Source organism: Plasmodium relictum, assembly GCF_900005765.1.
Source record: "Plasmodium relictum strain SGS1 genome assembly, chromosome: 14".
Taxonomy (NCBI): Eukaryota; Apicomplexa; class Aconoidasida; order Haemosporida; family Plasmodiidae; genus Plasmodium; species Plasmodium relictum.
Genome location: NC_041692.1, coordinates 2,304,722 through 2,320,119, shown reverse-complemented (window position 1 = coordinate 2,320,119; position 15,398 = coordinate 2,304,722). Strand labels below are relative to the sequence as shown.

Here is a 15,398-nt window from a genome sequence, read left to right as displayed (position 1 = left end):
TCCATTTCTTCTTGAAAAATTAAATATTCTTTTATTAAAAATTAAGTGGTAACATTTTTACTAAATTTTTATCTACTATTATAAACAATATATAAATTATTACTATAATAAAAACAATTATTATGAATTTTATTAATTCAATTTGCTTTACTTATTTATCATTTTTTTCTTTTTTTAAATTTTATCTTCAATATTTTCACTATGTTTTATAGAAAGTGTATAACAAATTTACATATATATATATATATATTTATTTTAAAGGAAATAAAAATAGTTAATATATTTTTAAAGTTTTATTCAAATTAAAAAATTTCTTTTTTGAAGTTTAACAAAATTATTTAAAAAGTAAACGAATAATATTTTTAATTTTTAAAGTCTAATAATATATTTTCTCATATTTCTTTCTAAATTCAATTAATATTTAAAAATATAAAAAAATAATTCGTTATTCACTATAAATAATAAATTAAAATATATGTATATTTATAAAAAAAAAAAAAAAATTTAATGTACATTTATATTTAATAAAAAAAAAAAATTAAAAATAAAGAAATTAATTTTTTTGGTAAATAGAGTCATTTATTTCTTGAAATTTTATTTTATCTTTCTTGAATACATCAGCTGCTAATTGATTAAATGGATCATCTGTTGAAGGTTCCTTTAAAAAAAGATAGGATAAAATAATATTATAAAAGTTAAAGTAATATTTGAATATTTAAACATATACATATATATATATATATAACAAGTAAACGAAAATATAATTGATCATATTAAAATGTATTATTATACATTTAATAAAAGTAGTAAGCCTAATATTAGCATTTGTAAATTAATAATAGGGTTCCATTCAAGTTTTAAAACATTCAAACAGACATTTCCTTTTTCATCAATATTTGGATGAAATATCTAAAAATTTACAAAAAACATAAGTATATATAATTATAAACTATTTTTTTTTTTTTTATATCTTTTTACTTTTATATGTTTCTATTTATATAAATAATTACTTTATTTAGACATATGATTTTTGGTGGATTAATAGGATAACTATCTTTAAATTTTATAATAAATTTAAATTTTTTATTTCTAAAATAGCCTTCCTTAGGTGTAATTGAAATTCCAATTTCTTTTAGATTATTTTCTTCAATCAAAAAAAGCTCTACACCTTCTATTTCATCTAAATCCAATAATTCTTTTATTAAGAAAAAAAAAAAAGATTATTAATTATAATTTTTATTTTAATATTATTGTGTATATATAATTTATAGGCATTAGTATTAAGTTAAAATTTTGTGTTTACGTTAATGTTGCTTTTTATATTTGCGAAATGTACTTATGTAAGTGTTTGCATTAATATTTCTTTTATATATATATATATATATATATTTATATTTATATTAATATTTATGTATGCATTTTATATATGTAACAACTATTTATATTAATTATACTATAACTTATTTTGTAAAAATGTCTTAATTCTTCTTTAAACAATTTTATTATAAAAAATGTTATACCTTTTTGAAGTATTAATTCAAATGGTTTTAATTTTTTTATATTTTCATTATTCATTATACAATCAAGAAATTATTGGTAGAAGAGAAAATTTCAGTGTATTATATCTTAAAATTGAAATAACTAAATTTTATTTGGAATTAACTATTAAAAAATTTTTTTTTTCTTTTTTTAAATGAATTAATAAATATAAAAATTAACTGTTTTTCTAAAAATATAGAGCATACAGTTTAAAAAATAATATATTTTTTTTTTTTTAAATGTATATATTAATTAAAAAAATAAAGAAATTAGATAATGCTAAACCTAATTATATTAATCATATGTATACATTAAATTATCATGTATAAAATATTATAAATATATATGTATTTTAATTAGGCCTTATATATATATATATATATATATATATATATATAATATATATTTTTTTTTTTTTTTTTTTTGTTGTTGTATTAAATTGTTCTTATTTAATATTTGTTAGAAATAAATAATATGAAAAAAAAAAAAAATTATTTACTTTTTTCCAATTTATTTAAGGAGAAAATAAGAAAAAAATATATAAGAAATTTCGTGACAGTAAAGAAAAATTATAACCAAAATAATAATTTTGAAATATTGAAATATCATGATAATATTTACAATATAAATATATTATTTTATGATAGTTTTCGAATTTTTAAAGATCAGGAAATTTTACTAAAAAAGAAAATAAGCATTTTTAAAAATATAAGTAAATGCAATATAAAATATTTTTTTTTATATTTGGAATTTGATAAAAAATGTAAAGAACATTTTCTTAATAAATCATCTCAAAGTAATGGAATACACATTCAAATACTGACAAAGTTGAATTACCTTTTTATATTAAAGAATATAATAAAGAACGACACAACATTAAATAGGCATATTAAATACATTTATTTAAATCATATTTTGCAAAATAAAAAATATAATAAAATAATTTTTAATGAAGATTTTTTAACAAGTAGAAATGATCAACATAAATATTTTAATTATTATAACAATAATAATGAAAAAACTTTGCAAAATAACTGCAATAAAGATATAACAAGAATTTCTGATAAAACAAAAAATGGAATAGTAAAAACAAATATTGAAAGTAATTACATTATTGATACACATATATTTGATAATGGTAGTATAAAAAAAAATAATGATATAAAATATTTTAAATTAGAAAGTTTTTGTAATTTATTTAAGAATGATTATAAGATAGTGATATATAGTAACATAAATAATAAGAACATAAAACATATATATTTAGATGAATTAGATAGTAATATAGATACTCAAATTAATTATATGTATATGTTTGATAATAAACTTTTTGAAAAAAGCTTATTATTACAAATATATACATTTTATGAACATTTTAGAGATAATATAAAAAGAACAAATGAATTTTTATTTTTTCTAGATCGGATAAGCGAAAAAATATTACATAAAATGAATTTAATTGATTTAGTTTACATTTTTCACATCCATACAAAGCAAAACTATTATAATCATTTATTTTTATATATTTTAATTAATAAATTGGAAAATTACTTAGATACTATAATATATACAAATAATACAGAAAAAAATCAAGTTTACAATAATATAAAATATAACCAAAAATCGTTAATTGTATTTTTTCATTCTTTAACAAATTATTATATTTATTTAAATAGTGTTGAAAATAATAGACACAAAGATAAATTAATAAAAATTAAATATATGATATATAGCAAATTTTCTTTATATTTTTTAAATTACTTAGAAAATAATTATAAATCATTTAAAATTCTAGATTTCATATTATTTTACTCTTCTTATTTAAAATTAGATATAAAAAATAATTTTCTTAAAACTATATTATTTGATTATATAAATCACAAAAATTATCTTTTAATTCAAAATGATAATAATAATCATATTAATATACAAATATATTCCTCTTTTTTAAATAATTTTTCTAAATTTTTTATTCAGTTTAATTATGATAAAAGTGAATACAAGAAGGTAATAAAAGCTTTATTAATTTTATTTGAGAATTATTTTATGATTATAGAAAAATTATTTATTAAAAAAAAAGATGATGCTATTATAGAATATGATAAATTTGAAGTAAATAATATTTTTAATTATAATGGCAACTTAACAGAAAAAGACAAGAAAAACATAAATAAGGAAAATATTTTGGATGAAAAATATTTTCATTCAAATTTAGAAAATAATTTTAATGAAAATAATATTCTTAATATAGCAGTAAATAGAAGTATAAATTATTTTACGTTGATTAATATATTAAAAAGAACTCAAATAAATGAAAAGGCATTTAAATATGAGAATAATTCTTTTAAATATGAAAATGATAAATATCACAATATTTACGATTTAGGTAATATTAATAATAATATAAAATATATTGTTAATTCTTTAAATTCTATATATAAGATAATTAATCATATAATTGTAACTTTTAACTTAAATGAATTTAGTAGACAATTTAACAAAATATATATATACAATTTTGTAAATAAAGTTATATACGATAAATATATAGATTATAATATAGATTATTTTAAAAAAATAAGTAAGTACTTATATATTAACTTATACACTTATAATGATATAAATATTAATCGTTTATATATTTGTAACTACATTCTTAACTTCTTCTTATGTGACCTCATTAATGCATATATAGGCGATATTATACTAAATATAAGTATTAATGACGATTATATGATAATAAAAAAGCTTAATGAAAATTTTTTTTTCTCTCAAATTGTATCTAATTCTTTGGGAGCTATTCAAAATTTAAAAATTTTAAGGTATGATCTAATTTTTAATATTTCTTATTTAATTAAAAAAAATATATTTGATTTGGATATAATTCATTTAGCAAATCTTATACACTCATTTGCATCATTTAAAATAAGAGATATAGAATTGATTAAATTTCTTTTAAATAAATTAATACTTCAAAAAGATATAGAAAAACATATTAATGATCAAAGTTTAAGTAATATTGCCATTTCACTATTAAAATTAGACTATTATAATGAAGCATTTAATAAAATTATTTTCAATAATTATAAAAACATAAAGTCATTGCAATCATTGATAAATATTACATTTTATATTTGCTATTATAATATGATATACAAATTTTTAAGTAAAAATTATTTGAATTATTTTTTTCAACAAATAAATTTATCTAATATAAATAATTTAAATATGGAAAGTAAGACACAGTTAAAATTAATATCTATCTTAGTACTATTTATGCACTGCAATTATTGTACACAAAACATAAGAGACTTATTCAAGAAATATAGATATATTATACAAGAATTACAAAAAAACATATCGAAAAAAAAGCTTATTAAATCATCAGATATTACCCTTTTTAAATATACTTTTAAAAAAATTTATAATTTTATTTTTATATTTAAAAAGAAAAATCGAGTTAAGAATTTTAGTATTTTAAATAAATCATATTATAAAAAAAAAAATATATCTTTCAATAAATATATTAGAAATCTTTATAGTAATTTATTGTATAATAAATTTTTAAGGAAATATAAAAAAATAGTATCATTTAATAAATATTCAAATGATACATGCGTAGTTAATAATAATGATACAAATAGTAATTATTTTATTAATAAGCATTTGAATAATAATTATAATTTAACAAAAAAAAAGGAAAAAAAGAATTTAAATTATATAAATTTAAATAATTCTTTAAATTTATTCGATATTTTTAGTTATAAGTTTATAAATAATAACAGTCATAGGTATATTAATTTGATAAATGAGAAAAATTATTTGAATATTAATTTTGTAGCGATTTTTCCATTTATAGAAAAACCTATATATTCAACTTCTAATTTACATAATCAAGTTTATGATATAATAACATCATTAAATTTAAATAGGAGAATCATAAAAGAATTGTCACACTTCCCATATTATGTTGATATAGTTCTTATATAGCCCTTCATTTATTTTTATAAATTTAGGTTGCCTATTTTATTTATTTTTTTTTTTTTAATAGTTTTATTATCATTTAATTTATTATTTATTTTTTTTTTAAAAAAATAATAATAATTTTAATATATTTTATTTTATTTTTTTTTTTTCTATTTTTATTTTACAATTTTAAGTATTATCTTTAATAATTTTTTTTATACATAACTCTTTAAGAATATAAATTTTTCTTATTATCTATAATTTTAATTAGAGTATACCAAAATTAGCTTTAAGAAATAATACATATAAAAAGAATAAATAAATAATAAGAAAAATGAAACAATTTTCCAATATTTATTCCTTTTTTTAAATAGTTTAAAACAAAAAAAAAAAAATTATATACTTACGAAAATATTATTCTGAATATTCAGTGTTTTTCTTTAGAAATTCTCTGGATATATCTTGTTAATATGAGATTCTATGCATTTTAAGCAATGTGTAAATTTTTTTTTTTTCTTAATAATTATAAAAAAAAAAAAAAGTAAAAATATAATTAATAATTATTATAATATGTTGTTTCCATATTATACTTTTTTTTTTTTTTTTACATTTTTTTGTTATTATTGTAATTAAAATTTTTATATTTTATTAAAATATCATGATTTATTAATTCATTTTAGTATTAGTACTATTATTATTTTCATTTTTATTAAAATTAATATCCTGACTATTTTTTATATCTTCTACATATTTTTTATTTAATGAAGAACTATTTTCATTATTATTAGGAACATTAAATAAAATAGAATTGGCTGATCTATTTTGATATTCTATTGTTAGGTATTGATGTAATAATCTTAAATTTTCACTTTCGCACCAAAACTGTCTTAGCATTATCAAATTAATAATATCCTTTTCTAATCTACTATATGCATAATAGTGAAATTGATCATCTGGATTATTACTACATATGTGGCACATAACCAAATCTTTTTTTAAATCACTTGTTTCGTTGTTTGTCTGAATATCTACATTTTTCTTAAATAAAAAAAGAAGTTTATTTAATATAATTTTTCTTTTTTCATAAATTAATTGCGCATACTTATCTAACTCTTCTAAACTCATGTTATTAATGTCTTCGTTAATATATTTTTTTATAACAGAATCTTTGTCTGTTTTGTATTTTGATAGCAAAATGTTATTTAATATATTTTGTGTATCTTCGTATAAGTTTGTAATATTTAAAGAATTTAAACAATTATTTAACATATTATTAATATTATTCTGAAATTGATTTAGATATTCACTGTTTGAAAAATTACTTATTTTATTTGTGTTTTCATCATTATTTTTATCCATTTCTTCGTTATTCACAATTTTTTTTTTTTCTTTATCAATATGTTTACTTGCATTAGAATTAAATACAGTGTTAGAACTATAATTCTGATCCAAATTTAAATAATCATTTAAGATATTATTATTATTTATACATGTATTATTATTTATTATATTATTATTATTAGAATGGTAGTTTAAGTCATAAAAATCATTATTATATGCAGAAGATTCAGAAATTATAGCATTAATGCTTGATAAATTATTATTAAACTCATTACTGTTTTTTTCAAAATTATTATTATTATTTCCCTCATTATTATTAAAAATATTAATTGTCTGTTCTGATCTGTTTTTTATATCCACATATGAATTTTTATCTAGTAAGGTATAATCATAATTCATTGCACTACTCATATAAGTATCATTATTATTTATATAAGGATTATTCAAAGAATTATTATTTGTGCTGAAAAGGTTTTGATTATTATAAGGATTCAACTGATTGCTATTATCTCTATTATAAGAAATGGCATCAAAAAATATATTATCACTATTCTTGTTATTTTCTTTTTCATTTATATTTCTTTTTTGAATGATGGATTGTGCACTAGTATTATTTTTATTAGCTGTCGTTTTGTCAGTGATCACATTATAAAAATTATTCATATTATTTAATTTATCTTTTGCTTTATCTAAATTATTGCTTTTTAAAAATATCTTATCTTTTATTTGTTCTTGTTCATATTTAAAATTAGGTAACACATTCCCTGCACTATGTCTGAATAATATGTCATTTTTCATTTTGCTATTAGTGGTGTCACAACTACTTCTACTTTTTATTTTACCTGATTTACCATTTTTATTATTTAAAAAGATATTTTTCTCATTATTATTTAGGTTACAATTCATTTCATCAATTGAAGAAAAATCAGACGTATCTGTAAAAGTATAATTTTGCTGTGCAATATTATGTTTTTTTGCTGCATTATCGTAATATAAATTATTGTCATAATTTAAAAGGCTTTTTTTTTTTTTTTTTTTTATTTTATCAAAATCATTGATGGAATTAAACTTTCCATGAATAGAGATATCTTTATTTTTATCAATATTTTTAGATTTTAAAGTGCTATTTTTCGCCTTTATGTCATTTAATTTAATACTAATTTTATTATTTTGCATATAGTTGCTTGATTTAATTGGGATATTTTCTATATTTGCATTATTATATTCAGTATTCTTAGAATCTAATATGCTTATTTTTTCATTATTACCATCCTCATCTTCATTCGTACTAGTTTTGTTTTTAAAGTTTTTTACTCTTGATGAATAGCGTAGAGTATTCAAAGTTTGTTCACAACAACTAATAGTCGGTGATATATTAGCAATCATAATACTTTTAGACTTTCCTACAAAAATATCTCGTAAAACTTTTGTTAATTCAGAATCTCTAAAAGGAATATGATTCTTATCTGAATCCATTGCCCTTATACATTCCTTTAATGCTAATAAAGATCTATTTATATTAGCACCGTCAGTTTGTGTTTGTTTATTTTGTGAAACTGTATCTGCTCCTCTTTCACTTCCTGCTAGATCTATAAAAGCAATTTTTCCTAATGAAATGTTTTTATTTAAATCCTTTAAATCAATATTTAATATTGCATGGGATCTTGATGATTCATCATTTTGAGAATTTACTCCTATTTTTCTTAATAAAACTCCATCTATCATTTTTAAAATTAATTCTTCTTTTGTTAGTACTCTTAAAACTTTCAAATCTTTGACAACAACTTCTTTTTTTCCATTTTCCAATGCTGCAACCATTTTTCTTTTTTGTAATAAATCATATAACTTACCGCAGTATATTTCATAGAATGATATAAATATACCTTTATTATTATCAGTGTCATATATTTTTAAAAAATTAAATATATCATCTGCTGCATACTGAAATATCCCTGGTGTATCGCTTTGCCCATATGGTTGAGATCCAAGCATTGTGTAAGTTTTTCCACTTCCTGTTTGGCCATATGCGAAACATGAGCATACACAATTATTTTCAAAAATATCAACTAATAATGGTTTAATAGTATTTAAATAAACTGTATAATTATCAACATCTTCATTAAATACTTTATCTACAATAAATTCATGTCTTTCAATATATTTAGTCATATCAACCTTATATCGAGGTTCATCTATATATATAGTACAATTATCTTTAACAGTAATTATATCATTGTCTTTTTTTTTTTTTTCTAATTCACTTATTGGCCTTTTTCTTACAACAACTTTTATTTTACTATTTACATTTTTGGTTCTATTTTTCAATTTATTTCCCAAATTTACACTTTTCTGAGGATAAGCTTCACTCTAAATATAAAATAAAAATTTAGTTTATTAATATATATACCTACTTTTATTTTTAAGTTTTTATATATACATTTATTAATTATTATATGTCCTTATTAATTTTTTTTTTTTTATATTTACGTTTTTATATTTATATCTTTATATTTTTTATTTATTTTTTTTTAAGTATTACTTTATTTTTAATAATAGATTGTCTTTTCTGTTGCATTGTTTTTTTAAGCATGTTATTTTATAAAAGTTTAAAAATGTTTGCTTTTACTTTACATCAAATAATATTTAGTAAAAAATGCAAGAGCATATTTATTTTGTAGAATTATATAATATTGAAAAATCTAAGATTTGCATGATATATATATAATTTTTATAATTAAATAAGCAACACATACTTTGTATCTTTTAATTATATCCAAATATATACATATATATAGAAATATTTGATTATAATACATTTAAAATTAACATAAAAAAAAAAAACAATGAATAATATATTTTCATACTTTAAAGATACTTTATAAATAATAAAAAAAAAATGCAAATATATATATATATATATATATTTAATTTTTTCCTATATTTCTCTATATGTTTTTATTCATTTGATTTTTAGAGTGTTATGATAATTTTTGATGTTTGTTGTTCAGAATTAAATGTATATATACATAATAATAATTTCTGTTAAACTGGACATTAATATAAAAAAAATATATATTTTTTCCTTATGTTTTTATAATTTAAGTTTTTTTTTCTTTTCTTTTTACTTTTTTTTTTTTACCTTTTTCCTTTTTTTTTCTTTTTTTTTTTTTCTTTTTGCACACTTATAAGTTTTTGAGAAAACAAGTTTTTCTAATGAATAAGTAATTATACTTTCTTAAAAAAATTTCCTCATTAATTATAACATTTTCAAGTTTTATATTTATATATATGTGTATATAAATATATATATGTATTTTATGTTAGTATATAATAAAATTTGATGCATGGTCTTATCTATTTAATTTAATTCTATACATCTTATTTTTTTTTTCTAAAAAACTTCTATTATAAAAAAAAAATAAAAAAAAAATTATACATTGATTAAAGAATTCCCTAAAAAAAGATTATTCATATATATTAAAAAAAATTTTTATGTATATATTAAACACTCAAAAAAAAAAAAAAAAAAACTTAATTTTATATATATATATGTATACAAAGACTTTATGCTTATTTATATAAAAAAACATTAAATAAATTCATAAAAAATTATTTTAAATATATCAAGAATTTTTTTTTTTCAGAACGACCAATTTTTAGGTCTCTTTCTTTTTTATATATTTAGACTTATCAGTTGATATAGACATTATTTAAAAACTAAAATATGAATTTTTTTTTATATGAATTTTAAATTATTTTAAATTTTTTTATATTTTAAAAATAAAATAAAATAACTTTTATACATTTAAATTTTTATAAATTTTTATGTAAGGTAAAGTATACACATATAAACTTATATGAATTAATCTTAAGCTTCTCTTGAAAATTAGAAGACAATTTTTTTCTATCAATTTATTAATTTATTTTAATTAATTAATATTTTCCTATTTTTGCTTTAATACTTAGTTTTTTTTTTTTTTTCATTTCCTTAAATTTGTATACTTATTTTTCTTTATAATAATAATTGCACATAATTTGTGTATGTACATGCGCTTTTTTTTTTTTTTTTTTTTTTCTTTTTTTTTTTTACTTTTAGGAATTAATATGAATTTAGAATCATACGATAAAATAAATTTAGACAATAATTATATAAAATCCATTATAAATATAGACTTAAAAGATTATTTTAAAAATTATGAATATAAAAATTATAAAGAATTAAAAGAAATTATTAGAAAGAATGCTAAAAAAATTAGAGAAATTATTTTAAGGAATTCATTAATTATGCAAAATAATACTTGTGTTAATATCATACATGCAATAGAAAATAATTTAGACAAAAATAAAGAAAATTTAAATTTTAATTGTGAGAAAATTGAAATATTTGAAAATAAGACTTTCTCAAAAAAAAAAAACATATTATATATGGATTATTTATATACCCTATTAATAAGGAACTTGTATATTTTGTTTAGTTCATTAAATTTAGAAAGAAAAAAAGAAAAAAAATTTGATTTTACCAAAATATATACATATGAATATAATTATAAAAAAATTTCATTGAATGAAGTTATTGCTTTTTTAAAAAAAAGTGGAATAAATGATATAAACATAACAGATATTGAGAACTTAAATTTTTTTACTTATTGTAATAAATTAAAAACACATCTTAACAATAAAAAGTCTAATTTTAATATATGCTTATATATACCTACAAAAAAGGAAGTTGACATATTATTTATTATTGAAAAATTATATGATTATTTTTATTTTGATTTATATGTACCCATAACAACAAAAAGTGGTGATTTAATATTTTTTCCATTTGATATAATAGATAATTTATTAATAAAGCACGATTTTAATATATTTGTTCCTTTTTTATATATATATTTAAATTCCATCAAGAAATTTTGTTTTAATTTAAATAATTTAAATATAATAACAAATAAATTATTTCATTTTACATACAAAGAAAATGAAACTATTTTTATTATTCCATTAATTGCATACAATAATTATGGTTGTAGAATAGGTAGTGGAAAAGGATACTATGATAAAACATTAAAAAAAAATAAAAATATTACAAAGTTATATAAAAAAAATATAAAGAATACAGTAAAGATCAGCATTTCTTTTGAAATTTTTTTATATGATATAGATTTTTGTGAATCCACTGACCTTATTTTAGACTACATAATAAATGAGAAAAACATTTACCATTTTCTATTTTGATTTTTTCTCTTTTTTTTTATATACTTTTTTATTTCCTCATCATCCATTAAAATACTAATGAAAAAAAAAAAAAAAAGAAAGAAAGAAAATACATAAAATGTAAGAAAAAAATTTTTTTTTTAATAATAAACACAAAATAAATAAGTATATATATATCAATTAAATTATTGTAAGTATATAAAAAAATACAAAGTAGTATATGGTAATATATATATATCAATTTTACCTTTCTTCAGATATATTACTTTTAGAGTTATTTTGAGAATCAAATTCTAATAAATCTGCGCAAATAAATTAAAGAAAAAGTAAAATAAAATAATAAATTATAAAAAAATATATTAAATACAAACATATACAATAAAGAAATAATTATAAAATATGATGATTTAAAATGACAAATATCAAAATTTATCCAAAAAAATACCTGATTCATTAAAAACAAAACTATCATTAGAGTTCTACGGAAAAGAAAAGTATTATTAATATATATATATAGAAAGAGAGATAAAAAAAAAATGTGTAAACTTGAAATTATAATTAATTATTTACTTCTTTAATATGTGAAGATAACTCTTTTAAGATTCTTTCTTTATTTTCTAAATCCTCTTCTAATTTTTTTGCTTCTTCAAGAATTAAAATAAAATTAATATTAAATATAAAAAAAAAAAAATTTATAAAAAAAAAATAAAAATTATATATATTTGAATTAATTCAAACCTTTATTATCTTTAAGCTTGTCTATTGTAATTTTCTCGTCCTTCTTAAAGCTTCCAATACTAACAATTAATAGAAAAATATATATATATATATATATAATGAAAAAAATAATTATTACACAAAAATAAAACTAATAAAAATTAGCAAACAAAATAATTAACATATAGAAATAAGAATTAACTACATAATAATTATCAAAATAATTAAAAATATAAAATAAAATATATATATTTCTTACTCATTTTTGTTCGAATATGATATTAGTAAATTGTATATTGATAAATTCAAATTAAATGAATAAAATATTGATATAATTGTTAAAAGTTGATTCGAAGAATATTTATGCTTTAATTTATAAATATTTCTTAATAATGATTCAATAAATGATAAATCGTAATATTTAGAACAATTTAATGAATATACTATACTATATAAATCTCTATATGTGCAATTTATGAATTCATTCGTTAAAATATTATTTAATTTTTCAATATAATTTTTTTTAGAAAAAAAAAGAAGTTTAGAAACACTTATATATAATAGAACTTTATCCTTTTTACTTAAAATTTTGCAATCATCAATAAATAATGCATTTAAACATTTTTCTAAAATACAACTTTCTACAATTTCATCAATTCTAATTAAATGGTACTGTACAGATAATAAATGTATCAAATGAACTATATCTGATGGAGATAAATTAAAAAAAAGCATTTTTTTACTTTTACTCATATAGATAATTATTTCTTGAAAATATTGAAATAAAGTTTTGCAAAAAATATTAAAATGTAAGCATTGAAACATATAATTACCTATGATATAAAATTTGCTTTGTAAATTATCATTGGAAACTTTATGAAGAATACTTTTTTTAAAGTTATTTAGACACTTTTTAAATAAAGAAACTAACGAATTATTGACAAAATATATTAAATAAACTATTTCAGAATTTATATCATGTAATAAACTTATGTTATTTTTCTTCCCTTCATCGTCTTTATACATATCTACATATTCATTCTTTTCCTTTTTAAAAATAAATCCATTTATATTATAATAATGGTAAAATTCTTTATCGTTATATAATAAATCTTTTTTTAATACATTGGCGCACTTATCGCTAAGTAAACTTTTACACATGTTTGAAAAATTAGAAACCTCAATATCATATTCATTCTTATTTAGCATTTTTATTTTATTGATAAATTCTATATCATATTCTATTTCTAAATTTTTTTCTATTTTTAATTTTGATATGTGTATTATTGAAGTTAGTAATTCGACAAAATTTAGTGCGTTAGTTAATGACATACGTTTTTTAAATTTATTTTTTATATATCTTAACATATATAAAACAAAATAGGATAAAATATTTGTTTTAATTATAGTTTTACTATTTAAATAAGATAAATTAAAAAGGTAGATTGAAATATTATTTATACTTGTTTTATTTATTTTATTTTTAAAAAAAAATAATATATCATCAATTATTTCTTTATCAACTAAATAATTTTTTCTGTTTTTTAAAATGGTACAAAAATAATTGAAAATATTTTTTTCATTCATATGTTTGATGTTTTTATCTTTTATCAAGTTAATTTTTTCAGCATATTTCTTAATATTAATACAACTTAAATAAATTAATTTTTCTTTTATATTTAAGGTGTTTTCTTTATGAAAAATTTTTTCAGCTATGTTAAAGGATAACTCATTTAATGCAGATTTCCTATTTATTTCATTTTTTTCGTGAATTTTACACATTGTATATAATAACAACTTTTTATCATTTTCAATATATTTTAATAGATTCTTACTTGTGATATTTTCTTTGCTTAATTGTAAATTAATTTTTTCTTTTTCTTCATCAATTTTTATTCTATTATTTTTTTTTAAGAGTCTTGATATTTTTTTTATCTTTAAAATTTTATTTCTCTTTGTAACACTTTCATTTCTTAATTGATTAAAATAGTAATTTTTTTTATAACAGTTGTTACATTTTGAAAGAGCTTTTAAGTAGTGGAAAGTGTTCATGTCTTTAAAATGGATATCACTAAATATTAGAACATTTTTAATATTTTTTTGTAAGTTGCTTTTTTATAACTTCTTGAATTAAATATTAATAGGGAATAATGAAAAGAAAAGAAAAGAAAAGAGGACCTTTATTATTTATACACAAATAATTATCTCAAAAAAACAGTACGTTATCTTTGTAAAAAAAATGAGAAATGAAAAAAAAAAAAAAAATGTAATTTAATATTCTATGTATTTGAAGAATTGTTAAATAGAAAAATTATACTAAGATCATTAAAATTTTTTTAAGTGTATCAATCACTTTAAAATAATAAAGAGTTAAAGTATTATAGGTATCCTAACATAATTTTTCTCTTTTTTTTTTTTTTTTTTTGCATCTATAATGAAGAAATTTATTTTAATTAAAAAAAAAAAAAAACATTTTGAGGTAATTATTCTGAATTTCAAAAAGGCTTTAATTTCTGTAATATACTTCTATAAAAAAAATTTTCATATTGTCAAAATTTCTTAATTTTTTTTAAAATAATTTTATTTATTTAATTTTTGTGCTTTTTTTTTTTTTTGATACA

At 16.6% G+C, this 15,398-nt stretch overlaps 5 protein-coding genes across 5 annotated transcripts; 2 read left to right on the top strand and 3 right to left on the bottom strand.

The window, feature by feature from the left end:
- Positions 1-553: 553 nt before the first annotated feature.
- On the bottom strand, positions 554-1,575 carry UBC12 (NEDD8-conjugating enzyme UBC12, putative; the record flags this gene model as incomplete). The annotated part of the gene is made up of 4 exons (XM_028679703.1): positions 554-658; positions 793-909; positions 1,011-1,195; positions 1,521-1,575. The coding sequence occupies 4 exons, from the start codon at positions 1,573-1,575 to the stop codon at positions 554-556; spliced, it is 462 nt and encodes a 153-aa protein (XP_028535389.1).
- A 438-nt stretch (positions 1,576-2,013) lies between these two features.
- On the top strand, positions 2,014-5,529 carry PRELSG_1460300 (conserved Plasmodium protein, unknown function; the record flags this gene model as incomplete). Its single annotated transcript, XM_028679702.1, has 1 exon — positions 2,014-5,529. The coding sequence occupies one exon, from the start codon at positions 2,014-2,016 to the stop codon at positions 5,527-5,529; it is 3,516 nt and encodes a 1,171-aa protein (XP_028535388.1).
- A 642-nt stretch (positions 5,530-6,171) lies between these two features.
- On the bottom strand, positions 6,172-9,421 carry KLP8 (kinesin-13, putative; the record flags this gene model as incomplete). Its single annotated transcript, XM_028679700.1, has 2 exons — positions 6,172-9,213; positions 9,386-9,421. 2 exons carry the CDS (start codon positions 9,419-9,421, stop codon positions 6,172-6,174), a joined length of 3,078 nt encoding a protein of 1,025 aa, XP_028535387.1.
- A 1,529-nt stretch (positions 9,422-10,950) lies between these two features.
- PRELSG_1460100 (conserved Plasmodium protein, unknown function) lies at positions 10,951-12,081 on the top strand (the record flags this gene model as incomplete). The annotated part of the gene is made up of 1 exon (XM_028679699.1): positions 10,951-12,081. The coding sequence occupies one exon, from the start codon at positions 10,951-10,953 to the stop codon at positions 12,079-12,081; it is 1,131 nt and encodes a 376-aa protein (XP_028535386.1).
- On the bottom strand, positions 12,063-14,829 carry PRELSG_1460000 (conserved Plasmodium protein, unknown function; the record flags this gene model as incomplete). The annotated part of the gene is made up of 6 exons (XM_028679698.1): positions 12,063-12,135; positions 12,308-12,362; positions 12,506-12,539; positions 12,631-12,704; positions 12,799-12,857; positions 13,037-14,829. The coding sequence occupies 6 exons, from the start codon at positions 14,827-14,829 to the stop codon at positions 12,063-12,065; spliced, it is 2,088 nt and encodes a 695-aa protein (XP_028535385.1).
- Positions 14,830-15,398: the final 569 nt, after the last annotated feature.